The 26,608-nt window shown below is 41.6% G+C and overlaps 1 protein-coding gene across 1 annotated transcript in view; it reads right to left on the minus strand.

Annotated features, from left to right (window-relative positions):
• Nucleotides 1-443: 443 nt before the first annotated feature.
• Nucleotides 444-26,608, minus strand: part of LOC106963232 (kalirin-like) — a gene marked incomplete at its 5' end in the record, with an annotated part of 68,987 nt that continues 42,822 nt past the window's right edge. Inside the window, 28 exons of the mRNA XM_015058022.1 lie at nt 444-4,056; nt 4,128-4,266; nt 4,437-4,585; nt 5,253-5,304; nt 5,398-5,476; nt 6,465-6,626; nt 6,720-6,851; nt 6,952-7,073; nt 7,205-7,367; nt 8,490-8,517; nt 9,255-9,317; nt 9,987-10,152; nt 15,456-15,730; nt 17,088-17,296; nt 17,944-18,115; nt 18,310-18,495; nt 18,577-18,654; nt 18,770-18,820; nt 19,183-19,275; nt 19,490-19,576; nt 19,650-19,719; nt 19,797-19,900; nt 19,976-20,042; nt 20,148-20,260; nt 21,812-21,907; nt 22,292-22,441; nt 24,201-24,274; nt 24,435-24,635. Of these exons, the coding sequence (XP_014913508.1) occupies nt 3,499-4,056; nt 4,128-4,266; nt 4,437-4,585; nt 5,253-5,304; nt 5,398-5,476; nt 6,465-6,626; nt 6,720-6,851; nt 6,952-7,073; nt 7,205-7,367; nt 8,490-8,517; nt 9,255-9,317; nt 9,987-10,152; nt 15,456-15,730; nt 17,088-17,296; nt 17,944-18,115; nt 18,310-18,495; nt 18,577-18,654; nt 18,770-18,820; nt 19,183-19,275; nt 19,490-19,576; nt 19,650-19,719; nt 19,797-19,900; nt 19,976-20,042; nt 20,148-20,260; nt 21,812-21,907; nt 22,292-22,441; nt 24,201-24,274; nt 24,435-24,635 (3,839 nt within the window). The remainder of the gene's footprint in view (nt 4,057-4,127; nt 4,267-4,436; nt 4,586-5,252; nt 5,305-5,397; nt 5,477-6,464; nt 6,627-6,719; nt 6,852-6,951; nt 7,074-7,204; nt 7,368-8,489; nt 8,518-9,254; nt 9,318-9,986; nt 10,153-15,455; nt 15,731-17,087; nt 17,297-17,943; nt 18,116-18,309; nt 18,496-18,576; nt 18,655-18,769; nt 18,821-19,182; nt 19,276-19,489; nt 19,577-19,649; nt 19,720-19,796; nt 19,901-19,975; nt 20,043-20,147; nt 20,261-21,811; nt 21,908-22,291; nt 22,442-24,200; nt 24,275-24,434; nt 24,636-26,608) is intronic.

Raw genomic sequence — 26,608 nt, forward strand, 5'->3', positions numbered from 1 at the left:
ATTTCCTCCTGTGCCTTAGACTTCACCTGGTTTCGAATCCACAATACGGAACCGTAAACATGTCCAAAAGTGCTGTGCCAGAAACCAGATTGTGTCCAAACTGGTTTTACCTCCAGAGAGATAAAAACCTCTCTCCTGGTTTCTCCCTCTGACCATCAAAGTCAGACGGGTCACATAATATTTTGAGTGGTCAATTTCATAAAACTTTACTTTTTATCTTTATTTACTATTTCTAGAGTAGAACTAGCACTGCATCTTTGTTTTATGTTTGTAGGAATTCTGAATTTTTTATTTATTTTTGGGCCACTGATTTTTTTTTTTCCCCTCTGAATTCTGAGATTTTTTTTTTCTGAGCTACTGAAAAAAAATTCTGATATATATATATATATATATATATATATATATATATATATATATATATATATCCTCCTAATCCTCTTCCGTATGTTTGGCTGTCAACATTTTCAATCAGTTTTAATCTGAGTACAGCAGAATCTCCTTGCTTTTAGTGTGTTGGAATTTGTTTAGTTGGAAAAACAGAACTCATCCTTCTTATGGATATTTCACACATTATGATGTTGATTTATTTATTTAAATTAATCGTTGGATGTATTATATCAACACTGCTCTGGTGAAGCCCACACACTTTATGCGGGGCGTGACAAAAGGTGTCTTCTCTTTTCACGAAGACTTTTCTCGCTGACTGGATCCCTGGACTACGGCGCTCTTTAAACCAGAGATCCCAACCCTGGTCTTCGGGTTTAGCCGTTTCCCTGCTGCTGCACACCTGGCTCAAATGACGTGACTGATTAACAGGCTTCAGCAGCAGCTGACGGCATGCTGAAGAGGTAATGTAATTATTTAAATCAGCTGTGCTGGAGTGGAGAAACATCTTAGACACGCAGGACAGCGGGTGGTTAAAATCACCCATAGGCGTGAGCTTCCTTTGTTGCAGCTTTCAATATCATTGGGTTGTTTTGGGCAGTGACTGAAAAGAAATGGAGATTATTATATTATATCAGCGGTAGATGCTCTACTGAGTGAGTAACAGTGCTAAACAGATTTGGCTGAAATCTGCCAGTGTTTTCAGAAACCTGAGCAGGTTTTATTACAGCTGCACTAATAAACACAGACGGTTACCAACACAACCTTCTTGATGGTCGCTATATTACAGCTGCTTCTTAAGCCTGGCACACTGAACGCTTCCTAAGGCTGCTGATGTAGGGACAGTGGTCTATGACGGCGCAATACTTACAGAACACATTCTCTAATTTATACATTCATCGTTAAATTGGAGCGGAAAAGTAAACATCTGTCTTCGAGATCGGCCAAGCAGTGACATCATCACAAGTCCAGGCAGGATGTTTGCCACAGTGGCTGGGTCAGGCTGGAAATGTACAATGGAGCTCACTTCTCTACACGTTCACTGGATCACCGAGACACTAACTTCCTGAAACAGACACGTTTACAATCTGATTTTAAAGACATCCCAGGTGGTTTTACATGCAGATGATCCCTGATAGTTTTGCTGTTCTGTAAACTACACACATGTCTCCTTAAACAGTAATACGGACAGAGGTGCCATGTTTCCTTTAGTTTTGCTGATTATCAGTGCGAATTCCAGCAGTTCAGAGCCAGACGTCTGCAGCTGAGCATCGGCTGTTTGGGAGAACAAGTGGTCTCTGTTATCTTTACACAGTGTCAAACAGAACAAGAACATTCAAAACTACACTTGAAGGTACAGTTTTACACTGGTGCAAAAGGATCAACTGTGAATCTAACAGTAGTAGTTGTGTGGTTTTCACCATATTGGGGATCACAGCAGGTTCTATTAATACAGATCCGGCGTTTCTGCTGGTCCTGCTTTCGTTCAAGTTGAATAATTATTACAAAATAAACGTGTGCGTTACATTGGTCGGTCTGTTCAAATCAATTCAGAAGTCTTTAATACAGAAAAGGGACATTTACAAAGAGTCCAGGTGATGATTATGTTCCATCCGACAGGAAAATAACTCTGGTTCAATCTTCTTCTAATCATTCAAACACAAAGAATTATAGAGCCTGTATAAGGGCCCGAAGAAATCTGGGGTGCAGTAAGTTTGGAGGTTGGATCTCAGTTAACATTTACATCCATTCTGTCAAGTAATAATAATAACAATAATAATTAAAAAACAGCGAGCTTAAACCAATTCAACACAAGCACATCTAAAGAATTCGAAAACATTTCCAAAAGTAATGTTTGACAATGAGCTCTGCTTTCCATCCCAGCAGGGTGGATGAAGAGCTCTGCCTCCTGCGTGTTCTCGATCAGCAGTGTGCTCTGATGAACACGTATTACACACCAACCACAGAGCTGCTAAGGCTCGGCATTGTTCAACGTTTAGATAAACCGTGTTGCAACATGTAGGGAAACCACAGACTCCAAAAGACCTCTCCTTTTCACTGCCATGTTGAATTTGGATTTAGAATGTATTGTTAGTATTGATCTTTGTGGACCCCAAGACTCTTTTAACAGCCAATGTTTGGAAGTTATGCCAGAAAGACGTTTGTCCATCGTAATCATGTTGAAACTCGTTGTGGACTTTAAATGGAATCCTGTCTTTTAGTCCAAGGATTCTAAGATGGAGCTTTTTGACAAAACCACTAGAAAAAGGTTTGCAATAAAGCAAAGAATGACTATGTAGAAGCACATCATGCCCATCAAGCATAGTGGAGGATCTGTGATGCTGCGGGCCTGTTGTCCTCCAAAGGCCCTGAAATCCTTGTTCAAGTGCATGGTGACATTACCTCTTTGAAATGTGATAACGATTTGCGAATGCCTGCAAAGTACGGAAATATAAAAGGGTCATCATTGGAACTTTCAGCAAGATAATGCAACCCCCCCCCCCAAAAAAAAAAAAAAAAAAAACATGTATTTATTATTGCTAAACTTCACCCAATTGGATTAATATAATGATATAAAATAATTGTTCATTGTGAGATTATGCCACTACATTTTTCAGTAGTTTTTGTTCACGTCTTTGCCAGAGAAACGGATGAAAGTGCAGGATGCTTGTCGGCTTTGTCAAAGTTTTCTGTAAGATGTGAACAATTTACATGAAAAATAACTTTAGCTTCTCTTCCATAAATGCAGCCTGTAAATCTTGGTGTAAATACGAACATTGTGGCTAAGAAGCGATGGCTCCTGTTTAGTGATTCCGGAGTGGTTTCATCTCTTTCTACATGGCTGAGATGATTTCTTTGGGTTATAGTGGATGTATTTTAAAGCAAACAAACAAAAATAATAAATAAATTAACAAGTTGTGGAATAAATAACTGTTCTGAGCCACAAATAGTTTTACAAACAGTGACCCAGCCAGATTCAAGAAGATTGTAAGTTGGACCAAATGGGAACGTTGTTTTTTTTTTTTTTACTCATAAGTCCATAAGACAGTAAAGTAGTAAAGACATTTCAGTGTTGGTGTTCACAGATGGACAAACTGTTCATGGTTCTCTCCATCACAGTGTGTTGCCCATAGTGCTGCTCACCAAACCTTTGATGTTGGTGATGGGACGGACATCGTGTAACTGTCTTCTCCGATCGATGAATGTGGCCAACCTCGACCTGTCCAGGGGCGTCTTGGAGTACTCACCTCCCTGAGCGCCCCCCCGGCCCACCCACGGGTGTTGTAAACATGAAGTGGCACTAGGCCTCTTCCTGGGATCCTCCTGCAGCACCGAAGACACAAAATCCCTGGCCGCCTGACTTACATGACGGAAGTATTCATCCGGGAAGCAGAAGTCCAGGCGGCAAATGTTTACACACGTTTCCTCCGGCGACTCATCCAGAAATGGGGATACGCCACTGAGCATCACGTAGGCCAGCACGCCCATGCTCCACACGTCTGTCGAAACAGAGACCGGCGTACCTCGAATGAGCTCGGGGGCTGCAAACTCTGGGTTTCCAAGACAGAGGTGGACATATCGGCGGCTAGCAGAGAGCTGGACAGCGTCACCAAGGTCGATGAGCTTGACAGATGGAGCCGGAGCTCTAAGATCCACCATGATGTTCTCAGGCTGCAACAGGGAGAGATAACAATTAAAGCTTTTTTTTTTCTTCTTGTTTACCCTAGACTATAAGTTACTACCTTGAGATCCAGATGTGCCACTCTGCAGGTGTGAAGGTGCTGGAGAGCCTCCAAAGTTTCTCTGATAAAATATGCTACTTTCTCTTCCATCAGCTCATCGTGGGCAACGAGATACTCAAGCAAACGTCCATCTTCTAGCCTTATACATGCAATATCAGACAAAAAAAATTTGCCATTTTAGCTAAGATGCCCAAACATGAACATAAAACCACAAAATATTTCTGCTAAACAATGAGTGTTCAGCAGAATACTAAAGATGTGACTTTTAAAACAACTTTAGTCTTGTTTGGACAGAGCCACAAAACTCACAGCTCCAGGATGAGCATCAGAGAGGTAGGAGACTCATAAGTGTCCAGCAGCGCCACCAGCTGGTGATTCTGGACATGTCGGAGAATGTCTGCTTCATGAGCTACCTGCTCTTTCTTCTGCATCTTCTTATTCACAAACTTAATAGCAACCTGGACAGAAAGAAGAAGAAGAAGAAGAAAAAGACGTTTCTCAGTGAAAAGACGCTCACAGTGAAAGTCCAGGCAAAAACTCACACAAGTCATTTGTTAAATGTCCAACTATTACATAGTCATGTCATTTTTTTTTCAACTTTCTTTTACAGCACCTTGTAGCAAATTTTAGATGATGCGGGAAGAGAGGAAAGGCAATGATGGAGACAATGAGAGGAAGCAAAAGTAAAACAAATAGTAAATTCACAAAGTTCAAAGTATTTGTGATCAAATCTAAAATTATGACAAATAATATGAAATGCTACATATAATAAAGCTATTAAGACTTTTTGCAAAAGATGCAACACCAATGCCAGTAATGCACACAAGACATACTCATCTGTGTAACAACAAACACATTCAAACATCATGTCAGGTGGGAATTGGTCCTTTTTTTTTCTTGTTCTCCTGTAAACATGACAGCCTCCAGTTTTTCCCCAGCTGTTGTTACAAGTCTGATCTTTTCCACACAGAGTCACAGTTGTTAAAGATAAGATTATATGAATGAGGTAAATATTTCTTATCACAAAAATATAAAACATCAGATCATTGTTATTCTTTTGAGCAAAAAACAACTGTGCCTCTAGGCAGAACGAAATAACATTAATCCTCACATGTTGCGTCCTACCTCTTTCTTTGTTGATTTGTTCAAACATTTTCTCACGACTGAAAAGCGCCCCCTTGTGGAAAAAGCAGAGATCTGCCATTAAAACTCTGAGAATGGTTCACAGTGAATGTTATCTGGCGATTCGACAAGAGGCACGATGCTTTACCTTCCAATCTCGCTGATCTCAGTGAAGACTGACTCAAAACTGTCTTTCCAATGAATCCCTGTTCCATCGCACCCAGAGGCTGAGCAGGAGAGAGAGAGGCAGACACACAAGAGGAACAGAAACATATTTTATTCTAGACATTTTCATGTTATGTTGTGTGGAAAACTTGGAAATCCTATTGAACCCATCTGGGTGGACGGGTTAAAGGATTGCCTTTTTGTTTCGAGATTTTATTGCAAAAATTAATAAATAAATAAATAAATAAATAAATAAATAAATAAATAAATAAATTTATTTATTTGTTTGTTTTTATTCAGTATTTTTTCAGCAGGTTGTCTGAAACCCAATATAAAATCCTAAAGGGTCTATTATGTTTCTCATGTTTTTGGCTGCTTTTCTAGTTGTGTTTCCATGTGCAAAAGTTTCTTGGTATTCTGTTAATATATAAAAAAAAAACAACACAATTTTGCTTTCATGGAATAAGAAAGGCGATTAAAGCCACATGTGAATAAACTTGTTCACGCAATTAGTAATTAAGAAACATTATCCTCCTGCCACTTCCTGATGTTTTCTCTGTGGTTTTGCCTGTGGTAACATCTGGCTGCTGATCACATGAGTAGTGTGACGCAACAAAAAAAAAGTGTTTCCATAATTTTCATACGGCTGAAAATCCACCTCCGAGGACAAAATCATTAGGAAAAAATGTTGTTGTTGTTTTTTTAATTGTCGTCCCTCTATTAAGCAAATTTGTTTTCATAACTCCAATTTGAGCAGATATATGCTCAATGGAAACGGCTACAGCTAGATCGAGTTAAAATCTGCACAGTTGTTAGACTGCAGATTTGAACACTTTCTAAGACTTAACATGATTAAAGTTCATTGGGAACTTTCACATCACTTTATCTTGAATGAATCTATGGTGCATTCCAATGAATGAATGAATAAGTCAGTCAATCAATGAATCAAGTTTTTTTTGCATAGCACAGTTCAGCAGCAGTACAGTTCAAAATCAGTAAAAAAACAAAAAACAAAAAAAAACATGGAGTGTGTGAGTGTGTGCTCCTTACTGCAGCTGCCCAGTGTGACCATATTTGAGGGTTGTGATGGAGGGCCAACCCCCCAGCGGTTGGAGGCTCGAACTCTGAATTGATAGTGGCCTCCAGGAATAAGATTATCGATCTGGACACACTCCTCCCTGCAGCTGGCCGCCTGCTGCCACAGGAACGAGTCTGTGGGGGGGAAGAAGGGGAGAGAAGAGGAAGAAGTACTTAGTCTTCTTGGAACGTCAAAGAGCTTCTTTTGATTCAACAGTTTCCACAGACCTTCCTGCCGGTACTCTACTTCGTAACTGGTGATGGCGCAGTGAGCAGATGAAGCTGGAGGAGGCCAGTGGACCAGCACCGTGGTGCTGCACGCCTCCTGAGCCAGAGGCCTCCCCGGGGCTGCTGGGATACCTTCAGTTTAAAACGATGAAACAGAAAAGCATTGGAGCTGCAGCAGAAGCATGGGAGGGAGGAGGGGGGGGCTACCAGTGGTGAAAAACAAGAGAGGCACCTTGAACTTTAATGGACGCAGAGGAAGAAGCAGAGCCATGATCATTAACAGCAACACAGGTGTAGATCCCCGTATCCTGAGGCATTAAGTTGCAGATCTTCATCAGGATGTCACCAGTGTCCCTTGAAAGGAAAGAAACAAAAAAAAATGACTGAAGAGGTAGCAAAACCAAACAAACAAACAAAAACACTGAGGAATGAAGCTGAAAAAGGAAAAAGAAAGGCTTTTTGTTTTCACCTGTGGTCTGTTTTACCTGATATCAATGGTGAAGCGGTTGTTACTGGTGACCAGGTTCTGGTCGGGGCCCTTCACGGTTACCGTGGGTTTGGGTCGTCCACAGACTTTACAGCAGAGGACGACTGTCTCCCCAAATGCACACACCACATCTGACAGCGGTACCAGGAACTCCGGGGCCACTGCAGACAGCAAACACATCGCGGCCGTTTCCTCCTCAGAGCACCCAAAGGCCACTCTGAGGCACAGATCCCAGGTTTAGCTTCTACGGAATCAGAGCCGTTGTCAACTATTCACGGTCGCGTCTTTCTAAATGCACAATGAATGATTGTATTCATGTTCCTCAGCTTCAGGTCTTTCAGTTCCTGAGTCTGTTTGCATCTACACCAGTGGTGCTATTTTGTGTTCATATTTTTCTTTTTTTTTATTGTAACTTTGTGCTAAATTTTGTTTGTTTCTCTTGAATGTGTAATATTTACAGAAATTGTTTGATTGCAGTTGCATTAAAAAAAAATCAAGTTACAGGGACAATCATTTTTACCCAGGTCTGTTTTACTAGTTTATATATTTATTTTATTTTATTTTTTTACCTTCTACCTTTACAAACCTTCCAGGATTCTGCTGAGAAACATCCCCACAGCATTATTCGGCCTCCACCATGCTTCACATGGGTGAAGCTGGTTGGGGTTGTTTGCCCAGGGCGCCAGACAGGCAGAGAGCGCCTCTGGTGAGACTACCAGCACCATGCAGCTGGACCTTTGTTGAATTAGGTCAGCCTCTTTAAAGGGGTGAATATTTATCCAGTTACTTATTTCAAGTTAAATATTTTTACTTAATTGGCTTTTTTTTAGTTGTTGTAGAAATCAGTTTCCTTTGATATTAAAGAGTTTTTGTAAATTGTTTGGCAAAAAAGAAGTTTTTTTATATCATGATTGCTTTGTGAAAACAATAAAGGGTTAAAACGTCCAATGGGGTGAATACTTTTTACAGCCACTGTATCTGTTGTGGTTGTTTCTTTTATATGTGATCATTTATAACAGCTGTTTAGACTTTGACCATTAATGAGCTCTATGAAAGACCTACCAAATTCAACTTTTAACTCTTGGGTGGTGTTTATATGATTCCAATTGGAGGTTTTCTTTAACACTTTTAACCTACCTAACTCTAGGTATTTTTTTATAGTTATAAAAAAGAAATAAAGTGTGTGAGGGTAGAGGGTATGGCTTATGGTGTGACAATAAAAGGTAAAGATGACAGCTTCCCTTAAGACACCGCCGGATCGTGTGAATTCGTTTGTGTCTCACCTTCCTGGATGAAGTTTGGGTTAAGAAGCTGGAAAGCAACAACAAAAAAGATACCCGTTAGGTTGCAAACATTAAGCAAGTTTATTTGTGCAGCCCATCTCGGCAACAAGGCAACTCAAAGTATTTTACACAATGGAAACATAAAACAACAAACACACAGTAAATTGTAAGCGACAAAGACTAAAGGAAAGTGATGAGAAGTTGGAATCCGGGTTACGGCTAATGGATGAGTTGGGTTGTCGATTAGTTCTTGTAGTAATTTTGGAAACCTGGCCATTCTTGGGAAGTTTCACCACAGTTGGTGCTCTGACTCCAGTTAGCCTTACAAATGGTTCTGTAACCCGTTGCAGACCGATGGATGTTAATGACCAATGTAACCTATGAGTTGATTCTACAGGCCTGGCAGTGATCAGCCCTGGGTGTGGCTAATGACATTCTTCCCAGACAATGTCGTTAATCACAGCTAATTCATGATTTAACAAGGAACAGAAAGATAATCTGATTTTTTTTCTCCTAGGATCAGACTGGCTTAGATAACTTTTTTGCTCTTAATAGATAAAATCGAAATTTGAAAATTTCTTTTGTATTTCCTCGTTTTATTTATATATATATATATATATATATATATATGAAAATAACCCGAGGATCATCAGTTGGATGATCTGAAACATTGAAACATGACAGAAACAGAAGCAATCTCCAAGGTTGGGGGAAGGGATTTTAATAGCACTGCATCTAACTTTATGCTAGTTAGGCAGCGAATACCTCCATGCCCGTCTTTGGGTCAAGGTCTTCCTCACTTTCTGACTCGTCAGAGGTGTGCAGGTCCTGGTGGACAGCAGAGGAACAGGACAAGAACAACAGGGGAAAAGGAGGGAGAGGTTTGTGTGAGTAGGAGAGAAAAGGCCGAGCGAATTAAGGCTGGCACTGGAGAAGACAAAGAGGCTGATAAATTCTAGCGGCTTGGTGGGCTGAAACAAAAATATGCAGAAGATTAAAAAAGAAAATCAACAAATATTAAGATGCAAAAAATGATTACATTTAAAAGCCATGAAGGGCATTCACTTGTAATGTTTCTTTATAGATTTCAAATCATTTCCAATTATGCTGTCATTTATTCTTATATCTAAAATATACTTTATTTTTGACAGAAGCACGGCTGCCACTTTGCACCATCACCAGCAGGCGACACAGGCAAAGTGTCCTGCCCAAAGACACAGTGGCAGAGGCAGGTGAAGCAGGAACTTAGGTTTAATCCCATAGTCCAAAAACGTGGGATTGACCCCCATTTTTTATTTATTTATTTTTTAATTGGCTTGTTTCCATTAAGCAAATGCACAATAAAGGTGATGTGCCGCTTTGCATCAGGCAGCACCGGCCTACTGGCTCCTGCTGCTATCAGGTTTAAGATCAGTTTCATAAAACGTCTGGATGGAAGGAGTTAATAGCACATACACACCACATCAGCCACTGGAGCCGCTGGCCAGCTGTACTCACTTTAGCCTTGTGGCTGGGGCTCGGCAGGGCTAGCGGGAGGGGGGAGACTGCGCCATCTTTGGGTTTGCGGAGGAGGCTGTTCTCCTGACTCCTGAACCCCAGAAAGGAGCTGTCCCTGGATTCAGCACGTTTCCTAGCGCGTAGCGTGTTCCATGACAAAGACTTCCTGTGCAGTGCATGAAGGACAAACATCAAGCAGCCAGTCACGCAGTAACTTAGCAGTGTCCAGCTCAGCCATTCTGTGGATGCAACAGGAGCTGTCGGGTCAGAATAATGGAGATGAACAGGATAAATCCAGAGGCATTGAAAGCTATCTGTCGCTCTGGGTTCATTTCCCTGTGTGGAGATGAATAATTGTCTTTAGAATTAGTTGTTTTAGGGTTTCCCTAAATTTACAGAAGAGGATTCCACGACAAAAGAAACAAACATTTCAATCAAATTCAACACAATCTTTTGGATTTTTTTTCCAGATTCCGCCCCCCCCCCCCCTCCCAAAAAAAAAAAAAATCTACTCTGTTCCGCCTAAAAGACAGAACAGGAATTTAGTGTGTTCTTTATTTGTATGAAGGTCCTGTCAGTGTTATTCTCTATGTGAAGCTGTAGCCATGGACATGGAAACTGAGGGAGTCATTAGAGCAACACCACTTTCCTTCAGTAAACGGCTTCAGTGCCCTGTGGGAAGTCGGCCATATTAACTAGACATGAGGACATGGTTGATTTTGCTTCTTAAAAGAATCGTCATGTCACTTACCTCTTGCAGTTTTTAAGCAACCATTTTAAAATCATTCATTTGTTGTTTCATATCAACTTAAAGCAAATTAAGCTTCTGTTGTTGATGGAAAACCATCAAGGCCCTCAAGCGCATCCATGTTTGTCAATTTAAAAAAAAAAGAAGGTGAATTCAATTTTTATTATAGCATCCATTGAAATTCTTTTTTTTTTTTAATCAGAATCATTTCCATTATTTAATTATTTATAAATTAACCACCTTCTTGTTGAATGTTGGCATATACAGGAATATCCAGTTTTCTTCCTATCAGAATTCCATCTGGGCGGTTGCTAGGCAGACCCTCTGGGATTTTATAGTGAGCCTTTCAATGCAAATTCTTCAGCAGACTACAGTAAAACCAGCCAATCAGAGCATTTCTCAAAGTGGGTGGGCTTTGTGATGCTATAGTTTATGAAGGGTTCGCCCAGCTGAAGGATCCACCAATCAGAGCTCTGCATATATTTGAACATAAAGTGAATGGTTAACAGACGTCAGTTCCAGTGAGGGGCTGTTTCAGCTGAACAGCTTCCATTATACGGTTCATGAGAATATAATCTGTGAGCATGCAGTTGTAAGTAGAGGACCTGTCGTAAAAATACTTCTTATTTAGAGGACATAAAAATCAATCAACTGATATTTTGTTCTGACCATGAGTGTAATCTTTCTGTTGCAATGTGGCCAACCAGGTGCTCAGCTCCTTGCACCCGTGTCTTGGACCTAATGTCAAAATCATCCATCTGCTTTTGCAGATCAAACCATTTCTGGTAAGTTGATGTGCAATGTTCAGTCTTTGATCACCAGATCTTTGACGTCCTGGCTGATGTCTCGAGACAGCAGTGGTGGCAGCATCCCGACACCCCGGGTTTGCAAGAACAGGCTTGCAAGCTTCCATTTTTTTTCCTCCACATGCAACAATGACCATCATAGTCAACACTTTAATTTTATTTAATCAGACGACGGAGCATGTCTCCAGACTGTCTCTGTTCCTACATGCAGTTACAAATTGAAATGTTGCTTTTTATGTTGCTGTTGGAGGAAATTCTTCCTGACTTTTCAGCCCATGTCGGTAACGAGATGTACATCTGAAGCTTTGAATTAAAATGAGCCACAGATGAGATCCAATCTAACTTCTAAGCTGAAAGTACCTTTCAGACCATCGTCACCTGGATTCTCCCACATTAATAAAACTTCTGAAATTAAGTAAAAAAAATATTCTGCCATCTAACAAAGACTTTGGTAATCCTGACTGATCTAAAACAGCAAACGGTCAGTCTGATTTAATGTTAGAAATAAACTGTGGCATGACCTTATACAGCAGGCTCCTCAAATCCAGTCAGAGGGTCGGTGCTATGACTGGAGCCGAGTCATAGCACCCGAGTCAAACAGTCAGCAGGACTCTGGAGAACTTGGCTGCATAGTGAGCTGGTCAATCAGCCATTTCTCTCAGGTATGTTGGACTAGAGACGCACCTAAAGGTTGTAGGGACTCGAGGCCTGAATTTGAGGAGCCCCTGCATTCAGGATATCCATGTTCCTAAACACAAAAACGTGGCTGCATGAAAACAGTTCCTCAAAGGATAAATTCAAAATTTCCTTTTCCATTTGCTCAAGTTCTCTCTGTGATGTTAAGATGTACGACAAAAGAAGAAAAACTGAAAGTGAGCAACAAATTTTTCAAACCTGCCTCCATGCTCCAGACCAAAACGCTTGCTTTTCCAGACGCCAAGGCATCGGCTACTTTTACTCTACTTTATAAATAAAAAAAATTGTGGTATATTGCGTCTTGCACGTCGAGTTTTCTGACCACACTTTTTGCAAACTAGTTCAAGCTCAATCAGAATGGATGGTGAACATCTTCATTAGTTTGTGTCATTGACTGAAATGGCAATGGAGTCTGGGGATACAAACATGCATTCGTTTTATCTCAGATAGTCAATATAAAATTTGACTTCTGATTGGAAAACTAATTTAAAATTATGACTGACAGTTTAATGAAAAAAAAACTTGTAATCCATTGGCACTGGAATGGGGGTGTTGTTCCAGATGTCAATGTGGTAAAAAATATTAAAGATGTGGTGTCAAGTTTCAAATAGATGCAAAAGCTAATCTGGAAATAGCTGGAATGCAAAGTCAGTCAGGTGAGTCAGTCAACAGACAGAATTTATAAGGTTCGACAAGAATTTAGTCTTTATAGGTCTCGATGTGGATGCTTTAAACTTTTATAATGGATTTAAAACCACCTTCCCCAGCAAAGGTTGTACAAACCCTTAGTTTTGCTCCATCAGAAACTTGGACAGAATACTCAAAACACTTCCAGTGCGCTGCACCCGTTTAGAAACCTGCCATCTTTGTTACCTTTCAGTCATAAAACACCTGATTCAGATGTTGAGTGTTCTGGGGAGACGCAGGCAGCTCTGACTTCTCACTGGCATATTGTTGTTCATGCATGGCCTGGCTCTGCTGGAGGTCTCGTAGTTAAAAGGGAGTCGTCTCTCTCCACTGTCATCACATGCTTGCTCGGAAGGAAGGATGAGGTTTAAAAGTCACCGACGCAACGCGATCAGGTCCTCAGATGGAATTGGGCATTCCGTAATTCGATCTAAACCCAACCAATCAAATCTGAACTGGATTCCTTAAATTGGATCCATTTGTAATGTGGCTTGAAATAACTTTGTTTCAAACTGAATTAAACTAAAGCTCAAGATTTGTGAAATGAAGCACAGACAGCGGGAAAAAACAACTGTTTTTTGCTTTTTTTTTTAAAAGATGCACTGCAAGTTTCTTTTGGTCTCGAAGATTTCAAATCTTTTTGGTGAAATAAATACAATCCAAGGTTCCGTCTGATTTGTTTTTTTCATGCTTCAGTCTGAGGGCTGCTTTTTATGTGGAGTGTCAAACCGTGAAGGTTAGTAACAACTCAAAGACAAACTGAATCAAAAAGAACACTACGACAAAAAGGAGTAAACGGTGCAGACGATCACACTTCACACTTCTATCTGGAAATAAAGCCAAGATGGCTGCGGCTCAATTCATCCCCATGCATTTCACACCTGCAAAACTATCTTGCAAATATGCACTTTATCTCAGTTTATTGTTCAGTCTAGCTAAAGTATTTTCGGAAATTATGGGAACAATCAATTGATTTTGAAATCTTTGACTCAAACCCTTATTGTTCTACTCTGGCTCTTATTTATCCCAGATTACTTTGAGTACACATTAAATATTATAAACTCTGATCTAACCAAACTAGGTGGATAATACAGAGTTATGAAACCATATTTCCCCGCAGTAAACTACTGAAGTGGTAGAATATTGAAAATGACTGGAAATGTTTGGCTTGGACCAAATGCTCCCCTGGCAGGTGTGAACCGATTCCTGAAACATCCCGTAGCAGGCGGCTCCATTCAGTATCTGAGAAAGTCAGGTGCAGAATTACCTAAAGACATAGAGGTATGAAAGGACGTAGAGATGAAATGACCAGCAGCCACCAGGATCTATGCTTTTCATACACAGGAATGCTAGTAGCAGTAAAACCATGCTATACCTACGTAATGTCTACTGAACTGCAGGTGCTTTGCTCTCATATTAACAAATGGTGTACTTAGTGTGTGTAGAAATGCAGGCAGATATTCAGTTTGCTCTTGTAATTTATTTACAAATATTAAAAACTACATACCATCTTCATTCTAAAGCAGAACAAAACATGTCCACCTTCACGCTTCTGCTCTAACTCATGCTTATATCCAAAAGGTTTATTTTACATATTTAAAAAAAACATCTAAAATCCTTAGACTACGGACAGAACAAAGCTGAGCGCTGCCGTTAAGTCAAACATATTGCACAGCCTGACTTCATTCATATTTTTTTATCTTCATAAATAGTGCAAATGGCATTTTTTTTTTTAAACAGGAATGTTCTAGAGCCTCAGTCAGATATAACAGTATGAACTTTGTACAGTGAACAAAATCAACACAAAGCAGGAAACAAATCCGACTTTGTCTAAGAAATAAAATAATAATTAACAAGAAAGAAAAAACAAGAATCAACACAAAATGTATACAGATTGCCACAGACAACAAAATAAATATTCTCCTCTACGGAGAACAGAATCCACCTGAAGATGACCAGGTGAGTTTTATTCTGTCAAAGAAACGGTAAACATGAGAAGTACAAAAGAAAAACAGAAGCAGGTTGTTAGAACTGAAAAAAAGAAAAAAAAAACTAAAACGTCCGGTTTTAGCTCCACATGGACCCCCGGGTCAGAGTCAGCTACATGTTCTACCCGGTCTACTCCTGTGGGATCAGTGTGTGTTTTAGCTCGCTTTCAGGCCACAACAAGTGGATTTCCCTTCAGCAGACTGGCAGTCAGTTAGATTGGAGGGGAGTCGGGTGGAGTGGGAGGAGGGCGGGAGGCGGTACCTTAGTGCTCTGTAGAGCAGTGACTCGGTGGGAATCCTTCTGTGTCCTGTCAGAGCAGGAAGCAGCAGGAGGGGTGAGGGATTAGGAGATGAGGGCACAGGCAGTGAGGAGTTAAGGAGCCCACTCAAGAAAAACAACACAAACACAAGCAGGCAGATGGAGCTTCCACACCGCTCATCCAGTCCAGTCGTCCGTCTGTCTGCTAAACAAGTGATGCTGGAGGGTTCGGGTGGGGGAGGTTTGGAGGGGTGAAGGGCAGGGGGAGGGAAGGGGGGGACTTACTTGATGTTGTTGGCATCTGCCACAGCGGCTGGGAAGGAGGAAGTGGAGAAAGAGTCTTTTATGGACTTTGCGGGCGGGCCCAGGACGTGTCCCGGCAACCAGCCCTCGGCCTCGGGTGACTGGCTGTCGGCCGGCCGAGAAACGAGGTACATGTTCTGCTGATTGATGCTCAGGACATGGACCACGTCTCCTCTGCTGACACTTATCTCGTTCTCTTTAAGTGCAGAGTAGTCCTGAGTGACCCGCATGGTGGAGAGGCCGTTACAGTCATCATGCTGAGGAAGAGAGGAGAGGAGAGGAGGGGAGGGAGAGGTTGGGGATCACAGCAGTGCAGAGAGTCAACATGTCTTCTCACATTCAAGCTCAACTAAAATGTGCATCTACCCACACGAACAAGCCAAATATCAACTGGAGGATAATACCATTCAGACTCAAGGTGAGGCTTTCATATTAGTAACCTGAGTGGAAACTAATAGGGCTCCTAATAAGTAAACAACAAACAAACTGTACCAACAGTCGAGCATGGTGGTGACAGCATCATGCTGTGTGATTGTGTGGTTCTGTGAAATACAAAGTAGATAAAGCAATGCAGATAGAGGACCGTCTCCAAATTGCCCGACTTCACTTGAAATTGACGGCAACTTGTACACTGGACAACTGTCTCAAACGGAAAAGCATCGTTTGGAACGGATAAAGCCGGCATTATCCTGCAGGATCGGATATTAATGGAAGTGGTGTGTATGTTTTAAGTCCACGTTCACACAGCAGGTCCAGATGCTCAATTCCAATTCATAACAACAGACGAATAGAAATCGTGAACCGTTTACGACCCCAAAGCGCTCTGCATGCACAGAAGAAAAACTTATACATCACACAGCAGCGTTCTGTTTATGGAAATAATAACAGACCCCACAGTCTATGGATTAATTAATTATTCAGCAATAAGAGCTGAATTGTAATAGAGAAGATAATGAAAAGAAAGTCCAACTAATAGAACATCTTGTGGCTTTTGGGCTGTAACTTCTGGAGAGAAGTCTGTTTGGAAGTGGTGATGTGACTTCTGTCATAATTAAAATTTTCAGCTGTCATTTACATCCAGATTTACTGTGTCTGATTTCTGGTGCGAGATCTTCAATGACGTGAAAGTCAGATTAAATGCGACATGAGGGAAAAGATCAGAATTGGCCATTCAGACTGCCGTGAAAAAGTTGGATGTAGATTCCATGAGGACTAAAAGTTAAATTTAAAAATTTGGACTAGGGTTGCATTTCCCTGCTGTGTGAATGAACCCCAAGAGGAACTGGATGTGTTTTAGGGACTTCTACTGCTCCCTCACCGAGAACACCACAGGGATTTTTTTTTTTTTTTTTTTACTTGGTTCAACTTAAGTTTTTCTTTTCTGCATCCGACTCCAGTGAGTCACAGCCAAGCTGTTGGAGAAGAAGCTAATAAAGTCAGAGCATAGTGTGCTAGATATTCCACTACCCACTGGACTGCAGCCTAGATATTAAGCTTGGCTTTTAGGTCAGCTGACGTACAAAGTGTGTGTTGTGTTTACTCAAGTTTCAGAATGAAAGGCGCACCAAAAAATACCTGAATAAAAGAGCAGGCTGCAAGAATGTGGGAACTCACACTGGATTCAAAGGAAGCGGAGCTGCCATTGGAGGTAGACACTTTTAAAGGGCTCTTCTCACCGAAGTCCAGCCGGCCGTCCAGAGCTGAGGACGGCCGGCTGTGGGAGGATGATGATGGCCGGTTTCCTGACGATGAGGGCCGTCTGATCAGAGAGGAGCCAGTGTCTTTGCTTTGACACTGCTGGTACACAATGGGAGACTGCAGAGCTGCAAACACACACAAAAGGTCAGAGTTGATGGTTTCTGTTGAGCTGCCACTGGATAACGTGGGACAGTGGAAAATGCCTCTTCCACATCGTTTAGTTGCTTTAACAGCCTGGTTCCCTTTGCATACAATATTGATGTAGCCTATGTACAGAGAGTGGGGTAATCGTTTTCTGGCCTTTCGTTATGATGCCATTTTCCCACAACGAGTTCATCTCTGAAGGGACAAATGGACGCAAAGCAGGCTTCTCTTCGTTTTGCCGTCCTCTTTACGAGGACAGCTGGCTCTTTAAGCACATTGTTGACGTTGTAGGTTCCATTTTCAGCCAGACTTTCTGGGGTGTGAGGGTTTGGCGCTCTGGATAATGTGTCAGATAGATGGATTGAAGTTTCATTTCATGTCACATTTATAATGAACAGTCAGTGGACCACCCAACCTGCTAGCACATGTCTGTTTCTGTTAGCGTAGCAGCTAATACATAACTTTAACTGAAACCAGATGTGATGAATACAGATGTTAACGTTGAGTCATGTGCCCTGATCATACGTGTGACACAACGGGAACCAATAACATCTCTGGCTAAGGATTAGTTAAAGGATTCATGTTTTGCATTGTGTTGGTGTGTGTGTGTGTGTGTGTGTGTCCGCACCTGACAGGAAGTCATTCTGAGCATCCAGGATGTTCTGGATGTGTTGGATCCAGACCTGCTTGGTGTCGACGTTGGCGGCCTGCAGAGTGAAGCGCTCCGATGAGCCGCGAGAGAACATGACGAACTTGCAGGCGTCGTTGTCGACAGTTTCCTCCAGACCCAGGTTGGTCACCTGTGGGGGAGATCCGGTAACAACAGTTATGCCGATCATTCAGCAGCCACTTTGTGTTTGAATGAATGAAAAAATTAATATCTATCCATCCATCCATCGCACGCGTTCAGTCATCTTGAAGTAAAACGCTGTGAACGTCTCCAAGTCTGGCATCAGTCAATGGAACATCTGCCGCACCGACATCATCTACCCACCTTAATGCACTTTTTGAACTGGTAGCCAGGTGTGGATGAGCCTTTCCTGAGCAGTTCACTGAAGATGACGATTTGCTCAAAGAGGAAGACTCTGCGTTCTTTGGATCGCGACAAGACTCCAGCATCTTGCTCTGTCACAAAGAAGGTTTCCTGCTGCAGCAGTTTGCCCTGATTGGCCAGATTTCCCTGCAGAGACAACCAGGGCGGCTTTAAGAGCTGAAGTTTCAGAAGGAGTCTAGTCGGTGGAATGTTGGCACGACAACACACCTCATATCCCTGAAGCCGGCCCAGATTCATCATGTCGTTGCAGAGCTTAGGAACCTCAGACATCAACTCCACAGCTTTCTGTCATGAGAGAGAAAACAGTCCTGCGATCTCAGGAAAAATACACAGACATTCCAGATACAGGCTGGACTCTACACACAAAGTATTCTCTCTCTGCATGATTGATTTGGATTACCTCAATTTGCTTACAGTCCATGCCAGCCTTAGAGCTGTATTTCAGGTAGTCCTAAGAAGAAACATTAGCGCCCAGTTAACAGTGACTCAAACAGGTCGCTTATCAAGCTACAGTGCCTAGAAAAAGCGTTCATACCAGCTTCAACGTATTTTAGGTTTTAGGACAACACAAAGAGTGCAGATAATGAAGAGGAAGAAAATGGGGTTTATTTTAGAAATGCAAGCATGACTGCAGAGTGTGTTGCAAGTACAGACAGTTTGTGTTTGTAACGTGTGTGTTACAAACACAAACACACACGTTTCGTGTTTGTAAAGGGTATGAATGCATTTCCATGCTCTTCACACTGCGTCTGCAGGATCCGGAACATTAAATAGAGAAAGCAACATTTGCCAGGTCACAAATGTGTTTGGTACCTTTAGCAGCAGCTGATATTTGGTAATTCTCTGGATGGGTTTAATGAGGAAATCACTGATGCTCAGTTTGGACTGAATGTCCTGCTGGATCCCCTGGAAAGCAGAACGACACCAACACAGAGATCTAGTGTTTGGTCAGATGCTTCTGACAATATATTAGTCACAGAAATGATCCTGGGACAAGAACAAGTTAAAAAATGAAAATGTTGACATGACTCACTAATAAAAGAACTGAAAATCATGAGGGAATCATGTATGTTAAGACAGACAGGTAATGATAATATAAAAATAAAAAAAAACTACGTACCTCAAAGAATTTGTCATACTCTGCAACGATGTACTCCGATTTGGGTTTATTCTGACAGTAAACCACATACATGTGCAGTCTTCTCTCCTGCAACACAAACATGAAGTCTTCACACAGTTCAACACATGAACGTTAGACATCCTTTCCTGTTTTTACTCACATGCTTGATGAAAAGTTCTGGGAGGAGCCCGTTGTCCTCAACACACTTCTCAAGCTCTCCGACAAAGAACCTGAGGCACACCAGAGGAACGTCAGCAGCAGATACAGACGACCCCTCAATGCTTCCAGCCCCATCTGGGAGACTTACTCTCTGTGCCAGTCATAGATGCGGTGGATGTTCCCAAATACTATTTTCTCTTTTCCCTGCATGTCCTCTGGAACGCCCTTCTCTTCTATCCGCTTCATGAATCCCTGCAGGGAGACAGCAAATGACGGTGACGCTGCATTCTGCTTCGCCTGACCGGCAGCCTGGTCTGGAATCCTTACCTCCACCACGATTCCCAGGTCTTTGACGTAGTCCTTCTCTGTCTGAATGAGCTCGTTCAGGACAAACCTGAACACACAAACCACAGCGTGGACACGTCAGTCACATAATTATCATCTGCAGCGACGCTACGGGTCACAGCAACGCAGAAGAAAGTCGGCCGAGAGTACTCACGTCCGGTGTCTCATAGCTTTGGCTTTCTGGTCCTGTTCGGAGTTCCGTGCCTGAACCGGTGTGTGTTGTTCAGGTGGAGATGGAGGGGTGAAGCCAGGGTACGGTTCCACCGTCTGAACAGGAAAACGAGCAACGTTATTCATGCATGGGGCTACAAAGTCAGCCTTCTGTAAGCTGAAGAACATTTCTAGGTTTAAAGAGACTAAAGTCCCAGCAAGATCTAGATGAAACTCGTCCAGATGTTTATGTTTAGTCGCACTGATTACAGCAACAGTGTCTTTTCACAGGTCTGTCTAAAAAAAAAAAAATCATTCAGATGTCTGCAGCTGGTCCAGAACGCTGCTGCATCCAGGCAGGGTGGTCAGGGGGCTGATGTTTCCGAACAGCAGGGGGCAGTGGCGGTGAAGGGATCTCTTCTGCAATCAGCTGGTAGGTCAACGCCGTCAGCTGATTGCTGAACAGAGAGCAGTGTTGCAGCCAACTTTAAACAAATGTCCTCCAGGAAAACAACCCACTGTGCCTCGATCAAACATAACATCCCACAGCATCTACTGCAGGCATGTTTTACTTATGACGCACAGAATTACATTGCATTCGAAATGTGCAGATTAAACTTTTCTAGCAACAAACAAACTACAGACAATAAAGTCAGAGTAACAATCATACAGTTATTTTGGTTGGAAACTTTTTTTTTCTTTATCTGAGGATGCATGACGTTCGGACAGAGCTCATGGTAATGCACAGCAGTCCACAGAAGGATCATGGTTGAATGAAGAACTCCAGCCTGCCACAAGACTGAAGTGAAACTACACTGACTAGGAGAATCACAGTGGAAGACGATATAAACAAACTTGGAGGAGTCGGCGGCTGATTCCAACCCAGCTAACAGACACCGAGTTTGCTCCTTTACCATTTCATACTTGGTTTTTATTTTTAAGAGTCGTACAAAGTTTTCATCATATACAATAGTATTAATTTACATTTAAGTTAAGGAACTATGGCGATTATCATACTTGTGACTAGAATTTATTGTCACCTTCGCATGTCTACAGAGAAGCTGTGTAAAGAAAGGTTGGTGGCTTTTTGGCTGGTTGTGAGATCAATAAGTTCCCTTCATTAGGACTCCGAAGGGCAATTCATTTACAAGTAGTGGTGACGGCCAACACATTCACACAAGATTTTACGTGACAAGAAGACTGAGCCAAGACAAACGTTACAAAATGAAAAGCTCGGGCTAAAAATTACTTGAACTTCAGTAATACGAAAGTGACCTTAAATCAGGGCATTAAATCTACATTTAAAAAAAACAAAAACAAAACCACTGTCTGTGGGGATACGAGTTTTAATCTGTTTGTTCTACAGCCATGTAGACCAGATCTCCTTCCTGAAGGGAGAAGATTGAAGTGAGACTGCAGAGGATGACTGGAATCCACCAAGACTTTTTGGGGGAGGGGGGCTTTTGACACTGATCTGGGCTTTAATGGGTCCATAAAGCTCCTCAACTCCCAGAGGTGAGGTGAGGTGAGCTTCATGACAGATTCTATCAGACCTTATGAGTCCAAGATTGCTCCTTGTTCTAAAACTAAATATGGTAAGATATTTCGTGGGCATTTGTTCTCCTGCTTTGGACTGAAGATAATTCTGTCCTCTAGCTGGTGACTCACCATCTTGGTTTTAACCAACTTCTCTATGGCGCTAACCAGCTCTGCAGCGCTGGGGACGTCAGAGGACGACTGCAGAGATGTTAGTAAGGATGAAGACTTTGTGAGGAAGACAGAAGGAGCAGCAGGTTAGATTGGAAGGAAAGGAGGAAAACCAAGAGAAGCCAGTTAAAGTTATATTCCATCACAACAATACTGAAAACAAGGAAGAAGAAGAGCAAAGCTGAAAAGAAAATCTATGTAAAAACTCATTTAAAATCTCCAGATGTGGATTTTTTATTTTAGATGCATCAAAAGATGTGATCACTTTTTAAGTCAATAATGGAAATGTAAGAAATGGAGTGTAAATGAAGATTCCAAATAAAATAATGTAAAATCTGTGAAAAATAAATTGAGGTTTAATATTTTACTGGACAAAATGTTGGTGTGAATTCAAAGCTGAGGTGAATAAACTCTCAGAGAAGCCAAAACCTCCTCCTGTACCTTTTCTTCAGAAGCGGAGGGGTCCTTCATGATCTCCATGGGTGGAGGAAGAGGAAGGTGGGGCTCATCGTCTGGCTCTGGCTCCTCCTCCCCACCACTCTGTATCCCAGGAGACTGCTTCGATGGAGGGTTCCCATCCTTGATGCTCCTCTGGTACAGGAGACATGGAACAGCTAATGAAGGATCTCCATCTTATTGATTAGTGAACAGCAGTAGATCATTACGGCTCGAGGGGGGAAGCTAATGTAGCTAATTAAACCATGTGAGAAATTTAGAAATCTAAAAAAATAAAAATAAAAATCTGTTAGATGGAAACTTGGAAACTGAAGCTCCAAGGAGGAGCTTCATCTCGAAGGCGGAGCTAGGTCCACCCAGGTGTTTGGCACAGCTGGGAGATTAAAGGATTTCTCAAATATGCATGAAAGAACCAAGGCAACACTCCAGGTATGTTTTGATGATTACAACACGATGCAAAGCTCAACAAAGTTGATTGTACATGGTACTGCCCCTTTATGTAGGTTTAAAAAAAGCAGCTGCTCATGAAAGCATCTTAAAACAATTTGACATGTCTAAGTTTTTGTTGGCTCCAGTGGCGTTTACGTGACAGCTGCTTGACAAGAAGGACAGAAAGGCTCAGTATTATTCCTTTTAGGAAAATTGCTTTTGGTCAAATAAGCTGCTACTCAGTGGAATCTCACTCTGATGATTATGAGAAATTTGAACAAATATAACACATTTAAGATGCACTTAGTGAAATGACTAAAAAAAAAAAGCTCTCAACACTTTATCCACCATCCCTTTAATAAATGAATAATAAAAATCTAATATCACAATGCCATGAAGAACATTTATTTTTTCAGCTTGTGTTCATTGACCTTGCCAAAGCTCTGCAGATGTCCGACATCTGGACAGTAGAGTGTGACATGTTGACTTTTATATATTCTTTAATGCACAGCGGCAAAGTAAAGCTGTGCATCCGACTCTGAATCATTGAACTCAATTATTGTTGCCCTAATGCTGTAATAAGTGAACCTCATCAGCATGCAGTAGCTCCAGTAAGTGAATGGATCTGTGCTGCAGACACAGATCTGCTGATGCCCCGTTTGTCGCTCAGCTTACAGGGAAATATGATGTGTCCACATCTTTGTTTGCATGTAAACCAGGAAGTTGAGATGTGATGACCCAGGTCAGATTTTAAAGCCAGAGGGGAGTGGTTGTGTTTACTGATGTCAGCTTTAATTGGAACCAGCGAGAACTGACGGTAAGTACCAGTTACAACTGGGTCTGGACACGGAGAAAAGATGCCAAGTCGTCTTTTGTGTGACTTGGGGAGCTGACACTGAACAGCTGACAGAAATTATTTAAAGTTTGTCCAGGGCTATTTTTTTTCCCCCCTCTCTCTGCGTTTTGGTTTTAACGCAAACTTTGATTATGTCAAACTTTTCTAGGGCTGACCTACAAAGAGGCTGATGATCAGCAACGAGTCGAAGCGCGACTACAGATGCCCAACTACATTTTTTCCATACATCAGTATCAAGGAAACGTACTGGAGGCCTGTAACTCTGTGTGCAAGTGTGTGTGTGTTTGTGTGCGTGTGTGTGACAAGCAAATATAATCTCTCCCTCACAAAAAGAGGAACTTTCTTCGTTTACTTTCCATGATGTAAATGTAAATTGAGTTATTATATAGCTTTACAACACAAACACGCATTTATCTTTACACTCTGGAGTCAGTCAAAACAAAAACAACTTTTGAAGAACAAAAGCAGGATAACAGGGATTATTATTTCATTTAGAGACTTTTGTTCATTTTAGTTTTTAACCTTCGTTTCTCCATAAAGTTAAAATGTTTACAGTAAATCTAATATTTTCTTTAACAGCAGATTCAAGCCTCAGGTCTCTCTGCTTACCTCTTCATTGTCCTCCTTTCCTGGCTGACTGCGCTCATTCGCCTTTCCACCACCATCTCTCCCAGGACCAAGTTCTGGAGAAACAGAAGGGCATGTTTTTCTACAGCGATAAAAGCAGCTAACACGTGCATCAACAGGCCAACATTTGTCTGGAAAAAATCCATGTTGTAGCATCAGAACGGAAACGTTTCAGCTTCGCCCCGTTTCCTTCTGTAGACAACTAAGGAGTCCCACCTGGCTTCTTCTGCTTAGTGCTGGGCGGTTTCTTGCCGGAGCTGATCCTGCGGCCTGAACTGGGCAGCCACTTCCACTTCTGGTTTCCAGAACGTTTGGGAACGTTTGGAGAACTGGACTGAATGGAGTTGAGGGACGGCTGCGGCTGCAGGTTCGCTACAGACTCGGTCTTCCTGTCAGAGCTGCTCACATGGTAGTTATCTGAAAACATACACAAAGAAAGAAAAGAAAAAGAAATCAGATTTTTCACATGGGGCAAGTGATGAAATTATAAAATGTTTTAGACATGGAGGAAAAAAAAAAGACAATTAAGCCACCATGTTTAATATTTTATATATTTGTTGATACTGTTTTCCAGCACTGCTTAGGTAATTGTCGTTCATATGTTGAGCTCGTCCAGCTGCATCTCTCTGCCTGACTTGATGCTGGACAGAGATGCAGTCAGGATCCAAAAGGGTTTGAACGTTTTAGACCAAGTCGCTGGATCTATGCTTTTGCCTCCATCTTCATTTCTGAGGCAGCAGGTTTATCATCACAGTTTCCAGTAAAACCAGTGCTGCCAGTAGCCACCAGCATTTGTGAGGGCAAAAAGAATTTTCTATAGGGGTTACAACCAACCATGGCCTTGAGAAAAATGCTCACCAGACCTGAACAAGCAGCAGGTATGTCAGAGGGAGGGGTCACTGAATGCACCGTTGCACAGCATCCTACTGCAGAACCTACATCACATCCCACTGTCCAGAGACTGACCGAAAACGTCCTACTGAGAGCCGGTTAAAGCCATACAAGCAAAGTTAAAAGGGACCATTAGTTGGCAAATTCTTCTCTTATGCAATATGAAGAAAAAAAAAAAAACATCTCCTACGCCTGCATGAACAATAGTCTACGGTCTAAAATCAGCAGCAGCGCAATGTCTCAAAGCTTGTTGAACCTGTCCAGTCACAAGTCAACTTACACTTTCACTTTTCATGGTTAAGGATGGAGACTTCTGGTTTGGAGTGAAGATGAAAGTAAAAAGACTTGCATTTCAGTTTGCTGTGCGCAACAAGAGCTGGGGCACAAGACAATCATTTCCAACATCTTCTACAATGAAAGGCCAAAGTTGGTCTAATATTAGTCTTTAACAGAAACTGATCACTCACCATAAGACACTTCAATGGCGCCACAGTGAGCTCAGAATCAGTCATTTGGTTATTCAATCAGTTGGATACAGACATTTGACTAAACCAATCATTTGATCCCTTACATTTTTGTAATAAATATTTTTAAAATGTACATATGAAAAATGTCTATATATTCCTGAATGTCGGATGTCATTCTGTGTAAAAGTATTCTTTTCTTATTTTTATTGCTTGTTGCTCTACAACAATGAAATGTACATAGTGGCATTGAAAGTTATTTACAGTTTTACACATTTCTTTTGTTTTGATCTCAAACAACAACAACAAAAAAAAATCCATGATAAACAAATTTAAAAACAAAAGTTTTCAAATGACGATTCCATTCATTAGCACAAACAGATCTCCTGACCAACTCTATTTCAAAAGATGTGACCACATATTGGAATAAATACATTTTTAATAATTTTCCCACAGCACCGCATGTGTATGTGGATAAAGAAATTGCAGCTTTATAAAAAAAAATGGGAACATCATGCTCTGTTTAACAGAGAGTGCTCATCTGTTACCATCAGATGAGCACTCTGATTTTAGTCAGCTGTCAGACACAAACATTTCCTGTTGCAAAAACTAAAAACCTACTTCAGTCATTCAGGTTTTGCCGTTTTTAGCAGCTGGTCTTCATGTCCGATGGAGATAAAATAACTCCCATGCTTCTGTTGCGGTGACTCATTACTGAGCTGTGACAGACTCACTTTTTCCCCCTCCCATTCTAATCGCGTCCACATGAGTCACATTAAACTAACTACTAAATGCGATTCCATTTTTCTGTGTGTGGAAAAGGTTTGAAAGTTTCAGTTCAGATGAACTTTGTGATTCCAGTCAGTAACTGGTGAGCCCATCTGACAGTGTGGCCGTCAGCAGCGGTCATGTGCGGTGGATCAGCTGCCCTCTCACACAGCTGCTAGCACAGCGCTGCAGCTGCTGCGATGTGTGCAGGAATAAAATGGTTCAGGCTCAGGTGGGAGTTCTGGACCATGAACCACGGAGCCTCCT

This window comes from Poecilia latipinna, unplaced genomic scaffold (genome assembly GCF_001443285.1).
Source record: "Poecilia latipinna isolate Pla-1442-1.1 unplaced genomic scaffold, P_latipinna-1.0 Scaffold1510, whole genome shotgun sequence".
Classification (NCBI taxonomy): Eukaryota; Metazoa; Chordata; class Actinopteri; order Cyprinodontiformes; family Poeciliidae; genus Poecilia; species Poecilia latipinna.